This window comes from Salvia miltiorrhiza, chromosome 8 (genome assembly GCF_028751815.1).
Source record: "Salvia miltiorrhiza cultivar Shanhuang (shh) chromosome 8, IMPLAD_Smil_shh, whole genome shotgun sequence".
In the NCBI taxonomy this organism is placed as follows: Eukaryota; Viridiplantae; Streptophyta; class Magnoliopsida; order Lamiales; family Lamiaceae; genus Salvia; species Salvia miltiorrhiza.
In genome coordinates, this window is record NC_080394.1 from 50,993,541 (window position 1) to 51,019,284 (window position 25,744).

The 25,744-nt window shown below is 34.1% G+C and overlaps 2 protein-coding genes and 1 long non-coding RNA gene across 3 annotated transcripts; 1 reads left to right on the forward strand and 2 right to left on the reverse strand.

Moving 5' to 3' along the window:
- Positions 1–11,616: 11,616 nt before the first annotated feature.
- On the reverse strand, positions 11,617–12,506 carry LOC130998905 (uncharacterized). Its single transcript, XR_009093325.1, has 2 exons — positions 12,203–12,506; positions 11,617–12,002 (listed from the first exon to the last, which is right to left on the reverse strand). It is a non-coding gene; the product is annotated as an uncharacterized LOC130998905 (long non-coding RNA).
- A 915-nt stretch (positions 12,507–13,421) lies between these two features.
- Positions 13,422–22,519, reverse strand: LOC130998907 (anthocyanidin reductase ((2S)-flavan-3-ol-forming)-like). The gene is made up of 6 exons (XM_057924344.1): positions 22,431–22,519; positions 21,118–21,253; positions 20,848–21,017; positions 20,550–20,750; positions 13,739–14,109; positions 13,422–13,640 (listed from the first exon to the last, which is right to left on the reverse strand). Exons 2-6 carry the CDS (start codon positions 21,221–21,223, stop codon positions 13,505–13,507), a joined length of 984 nt encoding a protein of 327 aa, XP_057780327.1. The 5' UTR covers positions 21,224–21,253; positions 22,431–22,519; the 3' UTR covers positions 13,422–13,504.
- A 1,540-nt stretch (positions 22,520–24,059) lies between these two features.
- On the forward strand, positions 24,060–25,196 carry LOC130998631 (uncharacterized). The gene is made up of 2 exons (XM_057924043.1): positions 24,060–24,417; positions 24,631–25,196. The coding sequence occupies exons 1-2, from the start codon at positions 24,060–24,062 to the stop codon at positions 25,194–25,196; spliced, it is 924 nt and encodes a 307-aa protein (XP_057780026.1).
- The last annotated feature ends 548 nt before the right edge of the window (positions 25,197–25,744 follow it).

Consider the following 25,744-nt stretch of genomic DNA (forward strand, 5'->3'; position numbering starts at 1 on the left):
TGTCTCCATCTACACTAATATATTGGTACTTTTTTTATTTTTTAACTTATTTTTTTTACTTTTCATAATATCAAATTTTATAATTATGAATTTTTCTTTAATTTTTTATTTTTTCAATATTCAATCTAAATATATTCAGTTAAAATTAATAGTTTATTATATTTATAAGTATGATAATTAATTAGTACTAATTTTTTATAAATATAAAAATTTAAAATGTATTCTCGTGCATTGCACAGGGTGCAAAAGCTAGTTCAAATTTAAATGACAATCTTAGATCAACATGAGTCAATGACATTCTTATAATCTTTTTTTTTGGCATTATCTCCTATAGGAATTTGCGCTTCCAAAACATGATATTTAAATCTTGTTATCATGAATCGAATTTCTTTTTGCACAATCCATTTGCATGATCAATGTTTCTCACCAAAAGTACAATTGGAGTTCCAATCTTTAAATATATTTTACGATTTGGTACTCATAAAACTTTGATGGTATTCAAGAATTTTAGTGTATTTGTACCAAAAACATAAATAAAATTAACCAATATTTGGTTTTCTAATTTAAAAATATACAAGTATTAAGTTATAAATATATTTAATTATAAAAAAAACATATCAAAAAAATCATTCAGCTAAATTATTTTCTTGGCCCAACAGATTTTGTTTTATTTACAAAAACTTATAATGTTTTTAGTAATTTAATATTAAAACTATAAATATAATATAGAATAAATTAATAAATAAAAATATATAAAAAATATTTGATATAAGAAACACATTTGAATTCGTAACTTGAAAATATATTACTAAATAATAAAGTATAAATTTATTATATACTTAATTTAAATTTTAAAAAATTATTATTTATCTTATATAATAAACAAAAGTATAATAAAATCAATAAAAATTTATTGGGATAAACCAATTATGATACGTTATCAATTTGATGATAACTATATAAATAGCATATATATCATAATATTATACAAAAACATTATAAGAAATACTTATATACAACATCACATGCACATAACCATTGAACTGAATCAATTCTTTGTAATAATATATAAAAAAATAATAAATAATAAGCAATAATATGAAACAAAGTGTAGTCTAAAATAATAATAATAATAATAATATATTATACAATTATATATTATATGCCATACAATATTACACAACATATAATACGAAATAATATGCAATAAGTATTCTTACACAATAAAATGCAATAATTGGTAATCTTAAAAACACATATCTGGGCTTTAATATTGATGTAGTTGATTGTAGTTATTTTTCTATTAGTATAAACTAAAGAAGCATAGTGGCTTAGTGGAGACTGGAGTTATGAAATCGTGGCTGCTATAAATAACTGACAAAATACAATGAATTTTAACAATTTAAAAATATTGCCGATTAATTTTCAACAATTCGAAAAAGATTTGAATTTAAACTCCAACAAATCGATTTTAAGTAAGGCTTTTCAAATATTCAGTCAGTTATGGTTTTTAAATATTGGCGGTAGTGGTGGCGGGAAAATATAGCCGTTACTGCTCTTTTATATAATATATAGATTAATACAGTGGCGGTTCTGAGGGTGGGTGTGCGGGGTGGGCGACCGCACAGGGTCCCGAAAAATTGAGGGCCCCCGATTATATATAGGTCTATATATTTATATATACTTAAATAATTGAAAATTAAATAACTTTATTAACTAGTTCAGTGAAAAGATGCTCTCTTCAAGTTATGTGGAATCTTGTTGATGTAGGTTCGATTCTTGAGAGTTACAATTTTACATTTTTATTGCTTTGGGGCTCTTTTCCTTCATTAAGTGGCGTGTGAAATTAATTATCAAAGCGTTATTAGTGATTTTGTTTCAAAATTTACAAGGAGAGCAACACTTCTCAAGTAAATGTTTTAGTTTTTACATGCTTATTGTGTAATAAAATAATAATAATAATAATAATAATAATAATAATAATAATAATAATAATAATAATAATAATAATAATAATAATAATAAAAACTATCGCTCGGTAATATATATTTTTTTGTTTTATATTTTTGATACATTTTTAGCTATAAAAAGGGCCCGATTTTAAATTTCGCACCGGGCCTTCCGTAGGTTAGCCCCGACCCTGGATTAATACGTATTTAAAAGTAAAATTCCACAAGGGATTTACTAAGTAATTATTATAGATTAGGGATACAAGAAACGTGCCATGTTATAAAATGAACACATATTACAAAATAATTCGCAACGCAATAATTAAATAACTATCACTTTTGGTGTAACGTTACAAATTTTTTACGTTTTTTTTTTTTTTTTTGCATTCACAATTTCATACATGTTTTAGTTTATATTTCATTTTTTTAATGCTTCCTTATATATAGGGTTTATACCTTTTTTCTATTTATATATATTATATAAGATTGGGTTATTAGCGCCTAAATACACCAACTTTGGGGTTAGTTTGGTTTTGCACATGAACTTTAAAAGGTGTAAAAAAATACATGAACTTTAATGTTGTAGCAATTTTATCACAAATTCAAATATTAGATATTTGAACTCCATAAAAATCTTACGATTTACGAGTTTAGAGATGTCTTATACGATATCTTTTACAAATGTCTTATACGATGTCATAAATTCATTTTTTTCTCAAATTAAAGATGACGTGGCAAGTCGAAATATCGACGTGTATTCAGCGGATGTTTTAAAAAAATACATCATATAGGACATCTGTAAAAGATATCGTATAAGACATCTCTAAATCCGTAAATCGTAAGATTTTTATAGAGTTTGAATATCTAATATTTGAATTTGTGATAAAATTGCAACAACATTAAAGTTCATGTATTATTTTACACCTTTCAAAGTTCATGTGCAAAACCAAACTACCCCCAAAGTTGGTGTATTTAAGAGCCAATAACCCTATAAGATTTCAGTTTTTAATAATAGATGTTTATTGTGTATCATTATATTACTCCCTCCGTCCCACTCCAAATGTCTCACTTTCCATAATGAGGTGTCCCGCTCCAAATGTCTCATACCTTTTTTGGCAATACACTCTCACTCTCTATACTTAATATTTAAACAATTTTCACCAACGCACTTTATCTATTTTATACCCACTTTATCTACTTTATACTCATTTCTTAATCTCCGTGCCCAAAAGTAAGGAGACATTTAGAGCGGGACGGAGGGAGTATTAATTATTTTATTTTTATAAATATTTTTAAATAATGAATTCACTATTGGATTCGAGTGACAAAAAATTCGATTACATGGAGTAATTTTCACCAACCAACCAATTTGTTAAATTTTAATCTCTGTCTCAATTAAAAAGAAAAAGAGAAAAAAAATACACAATCTATAAACACAAAGAAAATTAATTATATATATGTCGTTTGATATGGACTTGAATACTAAATATTTGAGCTGACTGACGAGTTAAGATTCATTAGACGATTTTACACAAAATTTTACTATGAAAGAATGATTCTAAATCTAAATTCCATATATTTTTTATTTTTTGGAAGAAACTTCTAGATCTTATAATTAAAGCTACACAGAGAATCACTTTTCATGGTACAAAAGCAGGCTTTCAGTTTTTGTGAAATGAGACAGTTGGGCTTTAATTGTTTATGGACAGCCTCATTTAATTATGACCTAACTGGTGAGGGTATGATTTGGGGGTGATTCTATTCATAGTCATAGCCACAGTTTTACTCACTATAACCCCACAATCAAAATAATAATAATAAATAATTACAAATTTACTATTTTACCCTTAATTCATAGTTTCAAATTAAATATATTAAATATTAGCCTATAACCCCCCAAATAGCCCAAGTACGAAAAATACATTGCTCTATAATTTTGAAACCAGACCTCAACTTACCTCGGCTTCAAGCTTAATATTTCTGCCAAAGTTTCCTTCTCTCTTTGTATTTCATAAAATACATACAATATTATTCTTGTCTCTCTAACAACTAAAAAATTGAAGATTTATGATTGCATACAGGGTTTAAGGTGTGATTTTCTTTTAAGCTTTCTTCAAGAAGACGAGACTGCATTCTTCTCCGGCGGGCCTCCCTTCGGGCTCTCGCCATCTTCTTCTTCTTCTTCCATGCATTCTTCTTCTGTTCCTGATGAGGGCACTTGGTTTATGTCCAGCTCTTTCATTGTGCTTTCCCCAACAAATTAAATATGCCTTTAGTTACTTCATTGCCCTTGCCGTGAAAAAACTGCTTGGCAAATCTTTTTCTTGAGCTTCTTTCCGACATGCTCGAGGAATTTGGAGATCTGATTATAATCAGCAGTCTCGAGTCCATAGCGGCGAGAGTTAGAGGCCATGTTGGCGGAGGGAGTGGGCCTAACAGGAAGCTTGGGAGCGATGGCGTCCTCCTGGATGGCTAGCATCGCGACGTCCTTGTCGTAAATCGGCTCCACCATCTCCTTCCTTTCGACCTCAGCCTCTTCTCCATTTTCAATCTGATCAATTTCCCCATCGCTATTTACTTTCTATGTTAATTGAAAATTATATTCCTCCGGCCAGCAGCGCCGCGCCAAATTTTGCTGCACAACAAATTTAGGGTTCTGACCTCTGGTAAAGGAGAAACAACAAAAGGCCGGCAAGGTTGAGAATGGAAGCGGTGCGGCATAATCAGAGAACCAGAAATTAGGAACTGATGGCCTGATTCAATACCGATGGGTTCTTCTTCTTCGGTTGCTGAACGGAATAGCAGAGGCAATTTGGGGGCTACAATTTGAGGATTATACGATGTATAGCATGTATTGTATTTAATTTGTGAATGTAAGCAAGGGATAAAACAATAAATTCACAATTAATTATTATTATTTATTTTAAGTGGAGGCTATATAGAGTAAAAATGAGGCTATGAATAGAATTACCCATGATTTGGAACTGCAAAATAAATTCTACAGAAAATGTGTACTTTGGAATATAGATTTCTGCAACATGTCGCATACTTATAAAAATTATTATATGTGATATATCACTACAAGAAAAATACACATAAATAATGGAGTTTCTCTGCTATCTATACAAAAAAAAAAATTGTCATATATAGTAGTGTCGTCTATGATGCGCTCATACGTAACAATAAAAAAATTGTTATCCATTATATTAGATAACAGTACGATGCACTCATACGTAACAGTAAAATACCGTTATCTATATTTGAATAGATAATAGTACGATGCGCTCATACATAACGGTAAAGTACTGTTATATATAATTGAATAGATAACAGTACAATGCGCCCATACATAACTCTAAATTATCGTTATCTAATGTATTATACATAACAACTTCATGTGCTAAAATGTAACACTTGTGTACCGTTATCTATAACTGTTATAGATAACGGTTGTGACTGTTATCATAGAATATATCAATCTTTATGTATTCCAACTACAACTTTTAGCATATTTAATTATTTATTTCTCAATTTTCCTGTTATTTATCTAGAAAAATAAATAAATAATTTTAAAACAAAAAAAATGATAAAATCATCAACAACATATATTATATTTAATCCAAAACAACCATACATTATCATCCGAATATACCAAATAACAAGTGCATATCATCATTGTAATTATTTTGATTCGAAATTGAAAGTATCATCAAGTATCTTATAGCTAAGACGGAAATCTATCATACTATATGTGTTTCATCAAGATATTTGTCCACTCAACACGAACTTTATCAATATCCTTTCAATCATAAGTCCGATTGCCCTCGATTTTGTAGTCTTTGGTAGTCTTGTCATTACCAAGCTGTTTGCTAGCATAAATGAGCCTACAATGTAAGTGAATTGGTGAGTTTATATGGATTAAAATCTCTTCGTGGATAAAAAGAAATACAAAAAATATATGGATTATAATCTTAGAAAAGGCAATTTACTTGATAAATTTGAGCTTACATGATAATAGCAATGGTTGCTTCATGATTTGCAGATCCTCTTCTTCTTGAACAAGAAATCATAGTATTATGGCTTAAAAAAAAAAATCAGAGTTTGGTGCACAAAAATCAAACTTAAGAAGCCAAAGTTTCATCCCAAAAATTGATTTATGGTTTTGTACCAGAATTTGAGTTTGTTGCGGCTCACTCAACTTCATAATCTGATGTAACCTTCCATTTTACCAAATTCTGAAAGTCAAAATCCATTACTAAAAATGTATCAAAACTAATGGAAGATTGGTATTGTTTTGGCAACTAAAAATAAAAATCATAAATTCTAGACTGGTACACAGATAAGAGCATCTGCATCGGTCTACCCGATCCCACCTACTCAAGTAAGGTGGAAATCGAGTAGGCCGATGCAAAGGCCTCCTACTCGATGCCTACTCGAGCGGTCGAATGCTATTCGATGGTGTTTGGCTCAAACAAAAAAAAAAATCCTAATTTTGCTGCCAATGGCTACTAAGCCGATTTTCAAGTTTTTTTTTTTTTTTAATAAGCAAAGGCTATTTTAGTCATTTGAAAGTTTTTTTTTTTTCCTATTTATAAATACCCCTACACTGCTTTATTCACACAAAAAATGCTTTGACGTTGGTTGGATTTGTTTTGATAAAAATGACAGCAGAAATCCCACTCTTTTAAATTATAGAATTCCTGCATAGATTTAGTGATCACACATGCTAAGACGTAGAATTAGAAAATATCAAAACTAAGATAATGCCAAAACAATATAAAAAACTATCATCAGAAGTCAGTGATTGAGATAAAGAAATTCTATAATAACCCGCTCTTCGATTTGTTTTAAGAACCCGTAATGCGATATTATTTATCGCATATTTCAGTAAATGAAAGGCGCAGTAATTATTTATGTTGAATTCGGCTTATGATACTGAATTATAGAGACAGAGTTATTATTTATGCCTATCAACTTCGCGTGAGATAATCACAATATGAATTATCGAGCCCTTCTATAATTATTATTTCCAGAACTATAACTGGCCTAGCAAAGTCATGTTATTAATTATTTGAAATAGAAATATTATTTTTATTTATTATTTTTATTATTATTTAAGTCGTGGATTCATTCCAACTTGTTAAGTTAATTAAATTCGCGAATTTAATTTAGATTTATTAAATGACACCAAGACTGAAGGATTTTGTTTGTACAATCACCATCTTTCTATTCCTACTTCCTAATATACCATCTAGCTATTAGAGAAAAAGGAAGAGAAAATGAGGAAGAACGGCAGTAGCTCCCTTCCTTCCTCAGCAGTTGTACCTAGCTTCCATCCCTTGTCTGCGGCAAGCCACACTCCATCCTTTCAGCCAAACCATGTCTAAGGCTATGTTTATCAGCAAGACAGCAACCATCCAACCACCTTTAATATTTAATTAATTTCTCTCTCTTCCACATCACTAATATTCATTCCAACTCAATCACATCTGTTTTTGTTCATTTATCAATGACTACCCCAACCACCCAACTACAACATAATTTTATAATAATTATTATTATTTTTAATCATAATAATTTTAATAATATTAAATATAAATTAAAATGAAATAAAAATAACAAACTAATAAAAATTAAAATTACGACAAACTAAAAATATAAGAATTTGAAGGTGTGTTGAAATATAGCAAGAGTGGTCTCTATTTAAAGAGAACGAAAAAAATATAAATTTTGGTATAATTTTTTATTTTTTTTAATATTTTATATAAAAGATATAATATTTTTTATCAATTATCTAAATAAAATCTACTGAACCAATTATATGTTAACAAGTGTCACCACCTCAATGGATGAGATAAGAGGAGAGAAAGAGACCGAGAGTGGTCGGTTTTTTGAAGTGGTCGACCACTTCTAATTCCTCTACTTTCAATTGTTATTTTTTTTTCATAGTAATGAGGTGGCGGTGACCTGGTCTCATGAATTGAGACCGATAAGACTAGGATTATCGGTGCATATGAAGAGACCAGGTCTCTTGCCACCTAGGATAATTGAAATAAAAAAAATAAAAATTTAAAATGGGGTGAGCTTGAGGTGGTCGACCAAGAGAAATAAGAGACCATGGGTGGTCTCTCTCTCTCATCTAGCTTGGATGAATGGTGGAATGACATTTGTCAAGATTTAATTAGTTCATTAGATTTTATTTAGATAATTGATAAAAATCATTATATCTTTTATATAAAATATTAAAAAAATATAAAAAAATACCAAAATTTATATTTTTTCGTTCTCTTTAAATAGAGACCACTCTTGCTATATTTCAACACACCTTCAAATTATTCCATTTTTAGTTTGTCATAATTTAAATTTTTATTAGTTTGTTATTTTTTTCATTTTAATTTTTTTTGTAATATTTTAATTTATATTTAATATTACTAAAATTATTACGATAAAAAATAATAACAAAATAATTATATATAATGTTGTGGTTGGATGGTTGGGTGGTCATTGATAAACCAATAAAAATGGAAGTGGTTGGGTTGGGATGAATATTAGTGATGTGGAAGAGAGATAAATTAATTAAATATTGAAGATGGTTGGATGGTTGGATGGTTGGGTGGTTGCTGATAAACTTAGTCTAAAGATGGTCTAAGGTACAGCAGGTGGTCAAGTCAGCCACCCTACACATGCTGCCCTCTTTCAAGGGACGTTCCATCCTACATCAAATGCACTACATGAGGTCCGCTGCGATCGTGCCACGTGTAAAGTGGGTAAAGTGAGATTTTTGCTTTTCTTTTAATGTGGTAAATGAGTTTACCACAGTCACAATTTGAACCATGGTGTGACACACATTTCGAGAGCTGCTTTTATTTATTTCTTTTGCTTTTCTTATTCATTTTATTTATTTTGTCCTCATTTAAAACCCTTTTTGTGAATAATGATTTCGAGATCTACATACTAATAAGTAATGTTTTGTGAATAAAAAATTAATAGGTCTGATAATTATTTATTTAGTACTCCCTCCGTCTCACTTCAATAAGCTCATTTTTTCTTTTTGGGATATCCCACTTCAATAGGCCCATTTTTCTTTTTGGGTAAAAAAGTTGTACTTAATTGGTGTGGACCACACCACTTTCTACTAAAAAGTAAGTTTTCTTAATTTCCGTGCCCAAAAGAAGTGAGCCTATTGGAGTGGGACGAAGGGAGTACTACATATTAACAAACTATTTAACGATAATTGTCCATTTATGTTATGTGTACTCCCTTCGTCCCACGAATCTTGACACGTATTTTTTTTTTGGGCCGTCCCACGAATCTTGACACATTTCTAAATAAGGTAATAATTATTACATTCTCTCTCATACTTTATCACTTTTACTATCTTATCCCTTCTATTTTATCACTTTTATTATCTGTTCTCTCCTACTTTATCATTTTTATACTTTATTAACTACACACTTAAAACACTAATCTACAATTCTTTAATTCTCGTGCCGAGACCAAACATGTCAAGATTCGTGGGACGAAGGGAGTATTATCTAATTATGTTTAATTTTTTATTTATTGATTAAATAAATAGGTGTACATAAGTTTTATTATAAAACTTATAATTCTAATGAATATCATAATATGCATATTCTATAAAAGTAACATGTTGCATGCTTACCAACTATCATACAAGTAACTTATAACATTATTACTTTTACATTAGACTAAATACAACCTACCAAATTATAATCATCATTTATGCAAAACTTATACTATCCAAAAAATACAAATACATAACTACAAAATTAATAGTGGTAAGCACATGTAAATTAAGAGTTGAAAGTTAAATTTATTTATAATAATACGTTTAATCAAAACAAACAACCCACTGCCTTCAACAATTGATAATTAACATATTAATTAATCTAATATGATGGGGTTTAGTTCGTGGCTGCTGATGACGATGCTATCAAGGCGGAATCTGGATTTATTCCAATTGGATCCTGGTTCTTCCTTCACACTGGAATATTTTATTTTCCTCCCACGCGAACAATATTCGTCATGTCTATCCGGCTTCCTTTTTATACAGCATACTTTGAAAATCAGCCGCTCGTTGTTGACATCTTCCAACACAAAGACGAGGATGTCTCCGACCTTGAACTTCGTATATTCCACCAAATCTTTAATTGAAAAATATTTCTTGCCAGGGGATGCCTTGTATGTAGTCTCGATCACTTTCCCATATTTCCGACCAACCACAAGGCTAACACGGAGAGTCTTCCTCTTTACCATTTTCTGGATTTCCACTGGCATACACTGAAACCACCACAATAAAACTATGAAAAAATGAGACTAATGCTTCGAAGACAAAAAAATTAAACATATTTCATAATAACTTACAAAGTAGTAAAGGTGTTGAAGATGATGTTTTTTTAACCAAATATCAAACAAGGGCTTTCGGGTAACAATTTTCTTGATCCATCCACTGCACGACTAAAATAAGATGGAGGCAATCATGATTATTTATTAACAGCGAAGGCGTCGCCGCTTTCCTCTTCAATTTCGGTGAAATCCACGATCTTCTCCTTCCTCCCTTGCTTTGACCAACGACAGCCATTGCCTCAGCGGCACCGCCTTCTCCTCCAGTCTACAACAACGCCCTGCTCTATCTCCCTCGACCGACGGGCAGCAGAAGCCCTCAGGCTGTTGCAGCAACCGATCCCTCTCTCCACGGCTCGACAACAGCCACACCTAGGGCTGGAAAATATACCGAAAATTTGGTATACTAGTCATACCGTACCAAAAAATATCGTAAAATATCGAACTTAAGGTATATCGAATTTTTCGGTAAGATATGATACCCCGGGTATACCGGTGTATACCGATACCGCTGTATATATCGAAAAAATTAATAAATACCGTATTAAAGGAATATACTGGAACATGGTATGATACCGTATTACCGGTATATATACCGTCTACCGCTAATGCGGTATGATAACCTTGTCTGGTATACCGCAATTTACGGTATATACCGATAATACGGTGTCATACCTTGTCCGGTATGATACCGCAATTGTCGGTATACCGAAAATTATGATATATACGATATCAAAATCTATACTTTTAAAATATATAATATATATTTTTATGTATATACTTTTAAAAGTATTGATTAATAATATTGTAGAATGATGTATATAATCTACATAGTTTATTATACAATTTATTATAATATATGAATATACATGTATGACAGAATATAAATATCATCAAACTATATAAAAATGAACTAAATGTAATAAATAATTTATATAATTTAATATAATTGAATTATAGCATTTTTTATATTAATATTATAATATTGTTATAATATAATAAGGGAAAAGGTGCAGATAAGCCCTCCTAGGTGTAGCCCTTATAGCGTATACCTCCCCATTCTCACTATGTGTGCAACTAAACCCCCCAACTCAAGAAAAAGGGTGCAAATACCCCCCTCGCCCTAACCTCCGTTTTCTCACCGTTAGTCAGCATTATTTTTTTTTATTTTTTATTTTCTCAACCCCGTTTAAACCCTCTTCTTCAAGCCTGCTGCTGCCTTCGAATTGTTTCAAGAGAATTCCCGCCGTGAGGTCGACGAGCGGCCGGTGGCGGTCATTTGTGGTGGGTATGGAACCATCCATATTCGAAGATAAATGTGTAAGTTTTAAGAATTACACGAAATTCATACAGCAAAAAGGATTTGGAACCATCCACAATCCCTAATTCTTGATGCTTACAAAGAGCTCAACTCAAACAGGAAACAAATCCCAATTCTCCTTTCTTAGATAACATCACCACAAAATTGCGTTAGTTTCTCCTGCACCTAAATTCATTCTACAACTGCTATCTAAATAGTTCGACATAGAAAATGATGGCAGATTTGAGAGTCAGCTGAAACTAGCTCAACTAAGGGGCGAGATGGTAGTCAACATCCCTCCATTTCTTTGTAATTTCCAAAAATAATGTTCATAAAGATAAAGTATTTGCACAATTCCTCCAAAAATCTCATGTTGCTTCGTATATGACCTACGCATGAACATACACACATAAACATCAATCTCCTTCCAAACAGAAGGCATACGCCAGAATACCATAAAGAAGACTAATTATTACTTGCTTAACTTTCCTACACTCAATTTCTCAAAAGAAAGAAAACTTCGCAAGCGCAGAAGGTGTTCGACGGAAGACCTGAAATAAAATAAGATAAGAAAAAGAGCGATACTCACGATGGGGAAATCGAGAGCCGAACGGCGGGTCATCTTCTCTTCATCGGGAGCCATACCCACCACAAATGACCGCCGCCGGCCGCTCGTCGACCTCACGGCGGGAATTCTCCCAATTCGAAGGCGGCAGCAGGCTTGAAGAAGAGGGTTGAGAAAATAAAAAATAAAAAAAATAATGCTGACTAACGGTGAGAAAACGGAGGTTAGGGCGAGGGGGGTATTTGCACCCTTTTTCTTGAGTTGGGGGGTTTAGTTGCACACATAGTGAGAATGGGGAGGTATGCGCTATAAGGGCTACACCTAGGAGGGCTTATCTGCACCTTTTCCCATATAATAATTACCTTATATGAGTTACATAGTTATGATATAATAATAGTCTTATATCAGTTACATAGTTATAATATACATGTATAAGAATATGATATTATAGACTTGTACTGATTTGAAATTGTTGAGACATAAACAAACTTTGTGAAGTTTATTTTATTGTGTTTGAGTTTTATTATTGAAGTTATTATATATGTTAGATGTTGTTCATTAGGTAAGTAGGTTTAAAAAAAATAAACTTATCAGTAATACTGGACCGAAACTTATCAATTTTAATATACTAATTATTTTGGTATATCGTGAAAGTGCAGTATATTGAAATATGATACGGTATACCGAAACACTGTAAGGTATACCGAAACAAAGGTACGGTAAATGTATAAGACTTTTCCATACCATTCTTTAAGGTATATCGAACTAAGGTATACCGTAGGTAAAGGTATGCGATTTTTCCATATCGGAGGTAAATGTATGTTATAAGGTATGGAGAATTTAGTAAGGTATACCGTACCGTCCCATCCCTAGCCACACCAACAACCTGCCGCCACATGAAACCAAGCCCCCAAATCCATTCTACAGGCCCAAGCGATACACATCAAGAAGTAAGCTAAAAAAGATTGAAGTTATGTTGTTCACTGTTGCAGCAAGGTCGCCCGCACAAGCAGCTCTGCCAGTGACTCTTGTCGGCCTCCTGAAGCTTCCCCCCGTTGACCTCCTCTGGTTCTTCTACCAAGTGCACTTAGGGTTTTCAATTTGTGTTTTATTCTAAGTTAAATAATTTATTTTTAATTCTTAATGAAACAACATTGTTTTGTCTAAGAAATTGACACATCAGTTTTGATTTCACCAGAGCCTCTCGTCGTGGGATAATTGTGAAAAAATTACTATTAATTAATGTATTTAATGATCAAATTAAAATGTTATTATATAAATCTGACAATAGAAAAACCCTTGTATTTTCTGACTATTATCTTTAAATTATATTACACCCAATCTCTTGGCACAAGCAATGCTATCATATATAATCTGAGCAGCACCAAATTTGTAGTGAAATCCCAATTGCTCCAACTTTGTTGAACCCCATTTTGTTTCTCTCTTTGTATCTTCAACCAACCTGACAAATCCAGTCAAAACTCAAAATATATCTAACAATTTAAGCATTGAACCTCACAAATTTCCAGAAAATTTTCAGACAAAATTAAAGTCTCTTACTTTGGAAGGATGGTTATGTATGGATATTGTTTCTTAATGAGATACGCAATCTCAACTGATTTCAAGAAATCACTAGCAACAAGAAATCTGCCATTCATATTCGAATTCTCCATTGCAAAAATGTGTGCATCGATCACATCTTGCACGTGTGCAATTGGAACCTTCGAGTCCAAATCTTCCAATGATCTCAAACCTTTGTACAATATTCCATCACTCAATGCTTGTGAGATTAAGAGTGCCATGCTGTCGGAGACGAATGATTGGATCGTTTCGCCTCCGACGAGCCCACACGCGAGGCTTACCACTTCTATCCCAAGACCGTTGTAGCTCAGGACCTCTTTCTCGGCTAATGTCTTAGAATGTATATAGTCCTGTTCCAACATGAAAAGAGTCACGTTAATTCTTTTTATTACAAGTTTTTAATTAAAAATTTAATGTACCCCTTTTTATGTTCGAAGATTTAAAAAAAAAATCAATAAATAGTTTACTTATGCCTCATCTACGATATATTCAGTTAATTCAATTTAAAATTTAAGGATTTTATTTCGCGAAAATGCGATGATGAGATTTTTAAAAATGTTCAATAAATACTTAATTTATCATCGAAAAACCATCATGAAGTATAATAATTAACAAGTTCAATACTTGCCGTCGTTAATTTTCGTAATTAACTACCCAACCTGGTTGGAGTTGGCATGGCGACCTTTTATAGGTCAGCTATTCACAACATAATGTTAAAACATGGTATTATCATAATGCATAGAGAAAGATAAAGAGAAGCAAATGATTGTTATTGTATTGCTTGATGTATTTCTTTAGATTACAATGCATCCTTTTATAGTGTAAGGATGAATCAAATGTCAAACTAAAATCCCTTAAAATCAAAAGCTAAGATTTTGTCTTTGAATTATTATTCATGATCTTTGAATAATAATCTTTGACTTATTCTTTTTCTTATTTTCAACAGTCCCCCTCAAGTTGAGTGACGGGATTTCCGATACTTAACTTGGAAAGAACTTCTGAAAAACTTTTGAAGTCCACAGCCTTGGTTAAGATATCAGCGAGCTGATCTTCGGACCTCACAAATGGGAGCTCCACAATCTTTTCCTCAATCTTTTCCTTGATAAAGTGCCTATCCACTTCGACATGTTTAGTTCTATCATGTTGAACTGGGTTCTCAGATATGCTGATGGCAGCCTTGTTGTCGCAGTACATTTGGCACGTCTTTGTTGGGTGAAGGCCTAATTCCATCAACAATCTTCTTAGCCAAAGGACTTCGGTTAACCCACTCTTGATTCCTCTGAATTCTGATTCTGCACTTGAGAGAGCAACCACCTTTTGTTTCTTGCTTCTCCATGAGACAAGATTTCCTCCAATAGATGCAAAGTATCCAGCTGTTGACTTTCTGTCATTCGGGTTTCCTGCCCAGTCAGCATCAGTGTATGCCTGTATCTCGAGATGTCCAGTCTTCCTGAACAGTACTCCATAATCAAAGGTTCCTTTCAAGTATCTCACAATTCTGAGTGCTGCTTCCATATGGTCAGCTTGTGGTTGGTGCATAAACTGACTCACAACTCCAACAGCATATGCAATATCAGGCCGAGTATGGGAAAGATATATAAGTTTCCCTACCAAACGTTGATATTTTCCTCGATCCGCCAATTCAGCTCCCTTCACAATCTGTAGCCCATGATTGACAGCCATAGGCGTCTCAGCTGGCTTGCAATCTAGCATCCTAGTTTCTGCAAGAAGGTCAAGAGTATACTTCTTCTGATTGATAAAAATCCCTTTCCTCGATCTGAGTACTTCGATCCCGAGGAAGTACTTTAGTCTCCCAAGGTCCTTCATTTCGAACTCCTTGAAAAGATTTGCTTTCAACTTCTGGATTTCTTCTAAGTCATCCCCTGTTATGATCATGTCATCAACGTAAATGACTAAGCAAGAAATAAGATCACCTCGTTTCTTCAAGAATAAGGTGTGGTCTGAATTGCTTTGCTGGTACCCGAACTTCTTCATAGCTGTGGTGAATCTTCCAAACCAAGCTCTGGGAGACTGTTTGAGCCCATATAAAGTCTTTTTCAATCTGCATACCTTCCCTTCCTCGAACTCATCTGAAAAACCTTGGGGTGCATCCATGTATACCTCCCGTTCTTCTTCAAGCTCACCATGAAGAAAGGCATTTGTAACATCAAACTGATGAAGATCCCAATCCTTGTTTGCAGCAATGGAGAGGAGCACCCTGACAGTGTTCATCTTTGCCACAGGCGAGAAAGTTTCTGCATAGTCGATCCCATATGTTTGTGTGTAGCCTTTTGCAACCAGCCGAGCTTTGTATCGCTCAATAGATCCATCGGGTTTTCGTTTGATTGTGAAAACCCATCTGCATCCCACAGTTTTCTTCCCTTTCGGCAACCGACACTTTTCCCATGTATGATTCCGGTTTAGGGCTCCTATCTCTTTCTTCATAGCATTTCTCCAATGCTCGATCTTCAGGGCTTGCTCTGCTGTTTGTGGAATCTCCTCATCATATAAGGCCGCTTCATAGGCTGTGGCATTTTTGGACAAGTTTCCCTTGGCGATATTCCCAATTGAGTATCGCGAATTCCTCACAATTTTCTCTGGGGTATACCGTTTAGGAGGTACACCCCGATTACTCCTGGGTGGTAGCACATATCTCCCAGTATCTCCATCTACTGTATTATCCTCCTGTTCTTCTTCAATGACTTGAGAAATATTATCAGCAGAATCAGAAGCCACAATAGTAGGTTCAGAAGATCTTACCTCAGATATTAGTGGCGGAGAAGATATAGGCTCATGCAGCGGACTAGATTGTTCTGGAGTGGATGAAACATGCTCGGTGGTTAGGTTAACTTTTTCTGTTGGATCTGCTTCCGGGACTGGCATTGGTAACCAACTTAACAAGTCGATCTCACTCTTATTCTCACTTTCACTCTCCCCCTGACTGTTAGGGTGGTTACTGTAAAAATACTCAGTTTCGAGAAAGTCACAATTCATAGTGGTCACAATTTGACGGTTTTGAGGGTTGTAACATCTATACCCTTTTTTATTGACCCCATAGCCCACAAACACACACTTGATAGCGCACGGAGAGAGTTTTGTCCGCTCATGTTTGGGAACATGAACGAATACGGAACAACCAAAGATTCGTGGTTGCAGCGTAAGGGCAGTGGGTATATTAGCCAAAGTGGATAATTTTTGTAATGGGGTTTGAAGTTTGAGGGTTCTAGTGGGAAGGCGGTTTATAAGGTAAACTGAGGTTGCGACAGCTTCGGGCCAAAAATGGCTGGGTACCTTAGACTCAATCATCATAGCTCGGGTCATTTCAAGCAAGATTCTATTCTTTCGTTCGGCAACACCGTTTTGTTCAGGGGTATTGGGACAAGTGGTTTGATGAATTATCCCTTTTTGTTGACAAAAGTTCTGCATGTTATGATTGACAAATTCACCCCCGTTATCAGTTCTAAGGACTTGGATATTTTTCTGGAATTGATTTTGCACCATGGCGAAAAAATGACTAAATTTATCAAAAACTTGAGATTTATTTTTGAGAAAATATGTCCATGTCATTCTAGTGCAATCATCAACAAAAAGCAGAAAATATTTAAACCCTTGACCCCCGGCAACAGGTGAAGGACCCCAAACATCAGAGTGAACTAAAGAAAAAATAGAATCGACTTGAGTATCACTGGGTTTAAAAGGTTGTTGATGACTTTTAGCCAAAACACAAGTTTCACAAGACAAAGTATTATTTTGCATAATGTTAGGGAATAAAAGTTTAAGGTAACCCGTGGATGGATGCCCTAACCGACGGTGCCAAAGCCAGGCTTCCCGGTCAGCAGTTCCGTGAGCCAGCATCACCTTGCCTTGTTGAGCTATCTCATCCACATAGTACAATCCATCCCGCTCAGTGCCACGCCCAATAATCTTCCCCGTTCTGATATCCTGAAGTAAACAGAAGTGAGGATGCATAAGCATGGTACAATTGAGCTCTTTAGTAACATGGCTAATAGATAAGAGTTTGTGTGAAAGAGACGGGACATAAAGACAATTTGAGATATGTAAAGTAGGGGAAATTTCTATAGTTCCGGCTCCTTTAACACGAGTCAAATCACCGTTTGCAGTCTGAACATGCGTACGATGTGATGTTGATGACTTAATAATATCAGTTTTATCAAAAGTCATTGTATCAGTGGCTCCACAATCAAAAATCCACCCTTTATCTCTATCCCTATTATCACAAGAGGTTTGATATGCAGCGGAAGTATTTAGGGAATTTCTACATAATTGAGAGGTGTTTTTAGTATTATGTAGAGGTTTGGGGTGGTTTTGTAATTTATGGAAATCCAGGGGGTAGTTTGCATAAAGTGGGGCTCTTTTTGCAATTCAGGATAACCCAGGGGTGGTATTTGTAATACTCCAGAATTCGGAGACGGGCAAGACATGGGGTCTTTTATAGAAATAAGGAGAAGTGGGAGGGTTTGGTGTGAAAACACCAAACCCTATACCTGAATTTTGCCTCACCAAGCCTCCCCCATCCTCTCCAGTCGCCTCCCCCTCAAATCGGCCTCCACCATTCTTTGGTCCTGCAGCCTCTGCCGGACGATCCACAGCTGCTCGGTCCACGGCCGGTGCCGCCGCCCCCACGGTCAGCGGCGACTGATTTCCAGCCGCCGATATCTCCCTCGCGCCCCACGGTCCAGAGGCTGCCAGTCGGTCGACAGCCATGGCCGCCGCTCTTGCGGCCCACGCCGGTCGGTTCTCGGCCACTTTCGATCCAGTCGGTGTTGCTCCGATCTGTTCCGAATTTCCTCCATTTCCGTCCGCCATTTTCCCTTTCGCAACCTTGGAATTGTTTTCCCACCACTCTGGTGGGTTGCCTCTGCCGGCGGCGGTGTGTGGCGGTCGGACTTCAGGCCGCTGAGTAGGGCGGTGGGTGGCGGCGAGTCCAGCTCCGACCCCTCCCGATGATGAGGTGTCGATGTCGGCGCGGTTGGTTGCCGGCTGCAAGATTTGTAGTCGGGCAGCCTCCCTTCTCACTTTTGAGAACGCTGACTCGACTGAGGGAACGGGAACTTTCTTGAGAATGTCCCGACAAAGTTTATCATATCTGCCATCTAATCCAGGGAGGAACTGAAATAATCGGCAATTTCCGATTAATTTCCTGCTCTTATTAATCCCTTCTTCATTGCAGTTGATTGGATTTGGGTCTCTTCGACCCATTCTGTGGATTCTGTTTGGATTTGGGTTATTTGAATCTGTTTGGTTTATGGTTTCAATCTCTCCTGGCATTTTTTTTTCAGGAAATGAAGAACAGGTCGTGCCTTGATTTGGTGAATTGGCTAAGAAAGGTTTTGGTTTGGGATTATGAACGATGATGATTTGTTTCTGAGTTCCTAGGATTGAACCTGCTCTGATACCATGTTAAAACATGGTATTATCATAATGCATAGAGAAAGATAAAGAGAAGCAAATGATTGTTATTGTATTGCTTGATGTATTTCTTTTGATTACAATGCATCCTTTTATAGTGTAAGGATGAATCAAATGTCAAACTAAAATCCCTTAAAATCAAAAGCTAAGATTTTGTCTTTGAATTATTATTCATGATCTTTGAATAATAATCTTTGACTTATTCTTTTTCTTATTTTCAACACATAAGCATAGGTGCAATTTTAAAAAGGGTTATGTAGAAATACACTCTAATGTTTACAATGAAAATTAAATAGGTCTTTAACATTATGAATCATGCAATAAGTCCCTATTGTTTATAAATCGAATCAAATAAATCTCAATGTTCACAAATTAAAAATAAGTCCCTCCATCTAGCTATTGTTAACTCCCCACTAGAGAGAGGGACTTATTTGCTTTCAATTTATGAACTAGATTTGCCCTTCGTGCGATGCACGACAATAATTATACCACAATTATATAGGTTGAATTAAAACATATTTAAACTTTCAAAAGTATATATTATAAGAAATCTAAGTATGAAACATATAATCATATCACCAAAAATTTAGACATATAAGAATATTTTTTTTCAGAATAAAATGAATACAATATTACAACTGCATCCAAATAATTATATGTACATTTTGATAAAATGAGTAGAAGTGTTGGAAATTTTAGAAAGAAATAACTAAAATAATTTTTATTTAGTCACTCTAATGTATGTATATATATGGAGAAGATCAAATGAGTCCAAGTAAAGAAAAGTAATTTTTTTTACTTGAGTAGAGAAAAATAAAATAAAAAATTAGTTCAAATAAATCGTTAACACAAATTAGAAAAATTAATTATTCAAAAGAAATTTAATAACAAAGCTCAATCTTTCAATGATGATAACTATATTTATTTTTTCCATATTACATATCAAATTAAAATTATTATCGTAATCTTTAATTTGATAGATATATTAAACTTTGGTCATTAATTAGTGAATTTGTGTATTTTTTGAAATAAAGAAAGTAAAAGAAGAAAAATATAATTAAGATAAAATGGAAAGAAAAAAAAATTTAGTGACGTGATATTCTCTCTCCCTGTTGAATATGGTTACAATTTGGAGAATGACATTCTTTTTAAAAATATTTACAAAATTACCATCTAAATCAATTTGAAATTGATTTCAAATTGAAAACTCCATTTTTAATACAGTACAGATGTTAGAGATCTAATTGTACAAAACATAACATTATAAATTTTATTTGCTTTTCACTATAAACATTAGGAATGTGTTTGCTACTTAACCCTTTAAAAATAGTCAAATAGTAAAAAGTAACTCGATACTTACAAAGTACATTTTATAGGGAAGATCGAGAGGAGTCCAACAAGTCTCATCCACGACATCCTTGTAGCCAGAGGCGTCGCCTATTAAGGGCGACGCCGCCATCACAGATGCTGTGTAGATGAGCTTCTTCACCGTCTTGGATTTGATGCAGCTTTCAGCTATGATCTTCACCCCAGCCACTGCTGCCTCGGTGGTATCTTTGTACTAGTTAATTACATAAACACCCACATAATTGAAAACACTATGTTACATTAATCTTAAAAGAAAATTAAATATTCACACTTATATATAAGTTTCAAACCTGAGGATTGTTGTCATAGTGGTGCAAAGGCGTAGCCAAGTGAAACACAAATGCACATCCTCGAATAGCAGCTGCAAAGTCACTTGGATTGTATATATCAGCTTCGAATAGCTTCAATCTTGTTTTAGCATGAGCTAATCCTTTTAGCAATCCCACTTTTGAGGCATTGCCTTAAAAAAAATGGCATAAATAAGTATAGATTAAAGAGACAATCTTTTTTTATATAAAAATCAAAATTCATGAATGAAATAATGTTTGAAAAATTAATACTTAGATCTCGAAGAGTAGCATGAACGATGTAACCCCTCTCTAAAAGATGCTTGATGAGAAAAGAAGCTAAATAGCCTACACCGCCTGTCACAAACACCTTCTCCATCTCTTTATCTTTTCCGTAGATTAATCAAACCTATATATAGGCAAATAAAAATAAATTTATAAATTAATTTTTTTTTGTGGGGTAATTAATATATGCATGTATATGCGTGCATGCATGAAGTGCGGTGGGCTTGTATTTTTTGACAAATTAACCAATGGAAATTTGACAAATTTTTCTTGCTATTTTTTGGCCACACCGCTTAAAAGCTCAAATACTTTGTATTATATTCCAAATATTGATAGAAGTGAAGTGAAGTGACGAGTCATGGAGAGGAGATGATGCAGTTGGCCTATCAAAGTTTTATTACTACTATTTGTTTTTTCATATGTTTTGTACCATCATGTGGTAGCTTATTTTTTTGCTTCTTTTACTAAAACTTGTAATGTTGAATAGTTATGAATGACTTTCAAATTTTTACTCCATGGGTGAAGAATTTGAATACTAACTTGAGTAATATTTTATTTTATGACTTGAGAAAAAACTATGTTTTGCTCCTTTTTTCTTTTCTCCTAGTGTGCGTGTGTTGGTTAAACGATAAGGGGTCCTAAGGTCAAAGGTCTTGGGTTTGAGTAACATGTGGCGCAGCCTTTAGATTTCTTTTCTGCCAACTAATTTATTTGATTATGCATTTAAATTACCGGCTAGAATTGGGTTAAATAAATCTCATACTCACTCTGCCTCATCGACTTGAACCTATTTATTTTCGACATGATTATTTGAAAGAGTAAGATTGCAGTGTAAAAGTGTGTAAGCTCATATTTAATGTAGTGTAAAGTGATTATCCAAAAAGAAAACAGATCAAATCAAATAAGATAGCCCCCAAAAAATACAATCAAATCAAATAGGACGAAGAAAATATTATCTTAATTAGTATATCTTTATTTATTTTAACTACTATCTAGAGGTGTTAAATCATCATGTGAGCCGACCCAACACCTACCCCATTAGAAGTGTAAAAGATCAATACCCTACTTACACAAAGTATAAAGTTTTCAATGACTTCAGCACTCGTTGTGAAACAAATATCAAACATGCACAAAACTGTAAATTAGCATAGGAGAACTCTAAACATTCTGTTAACAAAAGAGAGAACATATCTTTCACAATGCTTATGAGAAAACTAAGCAAACAAGACTAAAAAATGACATGCATATTTCACTTGAGTCTTCACACACATATATTATAATTAAGGTGAAAAGATTCTTACTTAAAAAAATTGCTTCACAAAAGAAAAGTTTCCAACCACTGTAAAAAGAAACTGCAAGGGACTCTGTTATTGGAAGTTGAAAAGATACTTGTTGCTAATTAATTGAAATGAGTACAAGAGTCCTCCTATTTATACTAGTGTAGGGATAAACTAATTCGATGTACCTATACAATACATATATTTGGATTAAATAAAATACATGAAACTTTGATCATAGGTTCACGAATCTTAGGAAAAGACATTAAACTGTTACGTGTAGCCTTCTGGAAAAATATCTACATAACAAACTAAGAGCGTCTGGCCAAGAATTGGTTTAGGAAGTCTTGGGACTCTAAAATCATGAACCGATCTTATGATAATTGGGAATAGTCGGTTCATGGGAACATTCATCTAAGAATAAAGAAAGGAATGCACATCATATATAAGAATACAAATAAAAATTACTCCCTCCGTTCCACCATTTTAGTCCCCTCCCACTTTTCACACATATTAAGAAAATGCATTTAATTTTTATATTTTTATCTTTTATATCCTTATTTATTATTTTCACACATCCTTTTCACATTTAAGTGAAGCATTAAATAAGGTTAATTTAGTAAAAACAATATTTTTATATAGTACTCCCTCCGTCCCGCTATTCAAGTCCCATTTCTTTTCGGCACGGAGATTAAGGAGAAGCAAATTAGATGATTTAAGAGTGTGGTCCACATGATTTAGTTTGTGTTTAAGGAATAACAAATTATTTCTAATTTATTATTATTAAAAGACTTAATTTTTTTAATTTATTTTTATATAATCTGTAATTTTATTGATATTAATTTTATGCTTGTTTGATGAAATTTTTACCTGCCTAAATTCAAAATTAATGGGCATAAGTTGACAAATTAAAACCAAAATCTGCCTAACTATATGTACTGCATGAACTTTAAAAAATTGAAACACATTTCAATGCACAAAAAAATAGCGGCAGTTGAAAAAGCATGAACTTCAAAAGAACCTTTAGCATTAAAAATTGGCCAACATTCAAATTTCCCACAATTTTCCCAAGTTTCAGATTGCTACGCCCTTTATAAATAGGGCAGACAACACATTCACTAAACTAAACTCCTAAAAAATAAAAAACAATAAAAAACTCAGAAATTGCTCCACATGGCTGGAAGGAATGATCTTTCTTCCTTTGAGAGGGCTGCCATCATCCAGTTTCTGCTTGAAGGAAGCCAAAATGGAAAGCCATCTCGAGGGAAGATTACTGCTGCTGTTCAAAAATGGAGCTGCTGCCGGCAGACGATCAGTCGTATTTGGGCAGCTGCAAAAGAACAAAGAGCAAATGGTGAGGTAATGAGTTCGGTGAGTAAGAAAATGTTGAGACCAAGGAGAAAACTTGTAGCTCTGGATTTACAGTTAATTGCTAGCCTAGATTTGTCAAAAAGATCAACAATTAGAAAGCTTGCATGTGGGGTTAAATGCAGTAAAAGCACAGTGGGTAGATGGGCAAAATCTGGACTGATCAGGGCTCATTCAAATGCAATAAAACCTGATCTCACAGCTCCAAATAAGTTGCTTAGGCTACGATTTTCCTTATAAGCTCTAGAATATGAAAGGATTATGAGGAGTTTGACATTTAAAAGCATGCACAACACAGTCCACATTGATGAGAAATGGTTCTACATCACAAAAAGTGCACAAAGGTTCTACTTAACTCCTGAAGAGATAGAACCTCATAGGACATGCAAGAACAAGAAGTTCATCACCAAGGTGATGTTCATGTGTGCTGTATGTAGGCCAGTTTTTGGGGCTAGTGGTGAGTGCTTGTTTGATGGAAAAATTGGAATTTTTCCATTCACTGAACTTGTTCCAGCAAAAATGAATAGTAAGAACAGGGCTGCAGGCACTATGGAGTGGAAGCCAATTCAAAGCATCACCAAACAAGTGGTGAAAGACTGCCTGATATACCAGGTATATAGGGTGAATGAGATATGCCCTAAATGTAAGAATAACATGTTCCAAGTTCAATTTATTTCTATATATGCTTAGATGATTTGAGACATGCAATGCACTGTGTATGTATGACTGTGTGTATGCATAGCATCAGCTTTGTAAGGTGTAATGCAGTGGGTATTTAAGAATGAATGCTGAGTTAGTTTCATTATTTTTTTTATGGAAAAACACAGATAATTCCTGCTAATTCCTGCTATTCCAGCAAATGCAAGCAAAACCATCTTTATTCAACAAGATAATGCTAGGCCTCACATTCAAGACTCAGACCCAGATTTCAGGGCCGTTGCTTCAGCTGATGGCTTTGATATTCACTTGGTGCATCAACCACCAAACTCCCCAGACACAAACATTAATGATTTGGGGTGGTTTAGGGCAGTACAAAGCCTCCTAACCGAATCCATGTCTACAAATGTGGATGGTCTAGTGAATGCAGTGATTAATTCATTCAATGAGTTAAGCCCAACTACTTTAAATAAAGTGTTCTTAAGCTTGCAAAGCTGTAAGGTGGAAATTCTGAAAGTGAAGGGGAGGAATAGCTATAAGATCCCTCATCTAGGGAAGGATGCTTTGATTAGGCAGGATATGCTGCCCTTGAATCTCCAAGTTCCAAGTGAACTTGTAAGGGAGTGCATATCCTACCTAATTGACAATGGAGCATTGTCAATTAGTGATACACTAATGCAGAATTTGGGAGTTAATGCAGGTTGCACAGATGAGGTTGAGTTGATGGTGCATCAACTTCAAATTCAAGCAACTAAGGTTATGTGATATGGGAGTGCAAGGTGGATGCTTTTTGTAAATGATGATAAACTTTTTTGTAGATGCAAACTGTGATGAAAGGTTTTTTTTTGTAAATGAATGTTGTGATTGCAGTCTGCATGTTCCAAGACTGCAGTAGTAAGCATGTTCTATTTTGTAAATGTAGGAAGAATGATGTGGATGTTATAATGCTATAATGTGATTGCTATAATGATGTGATTGAATGCACAAACCAATAACACCAAATCAAACAGCAGCAGCCACCCACCACCATCAGTTTCAGCAACCAACCAATAACACCATCAAACAACAGCCACTCAATAACACCAATTCAACCACACCTAACCAACAGCCACACATAAACAACACCAGACACCCAAAACATAAACTAGAACAACTGGACCACACAAGCCAGTAAGAACAGAGGAACAAGTAAGAATCAGGATCTTATCATAGTCAAAATAATGCCATTTAATCATAGATCATCGGACCAAACCAAGTAGGGACGTATAAAGTTGAGCATCAATCATCATTTCAGACCAATGGACCACACATAC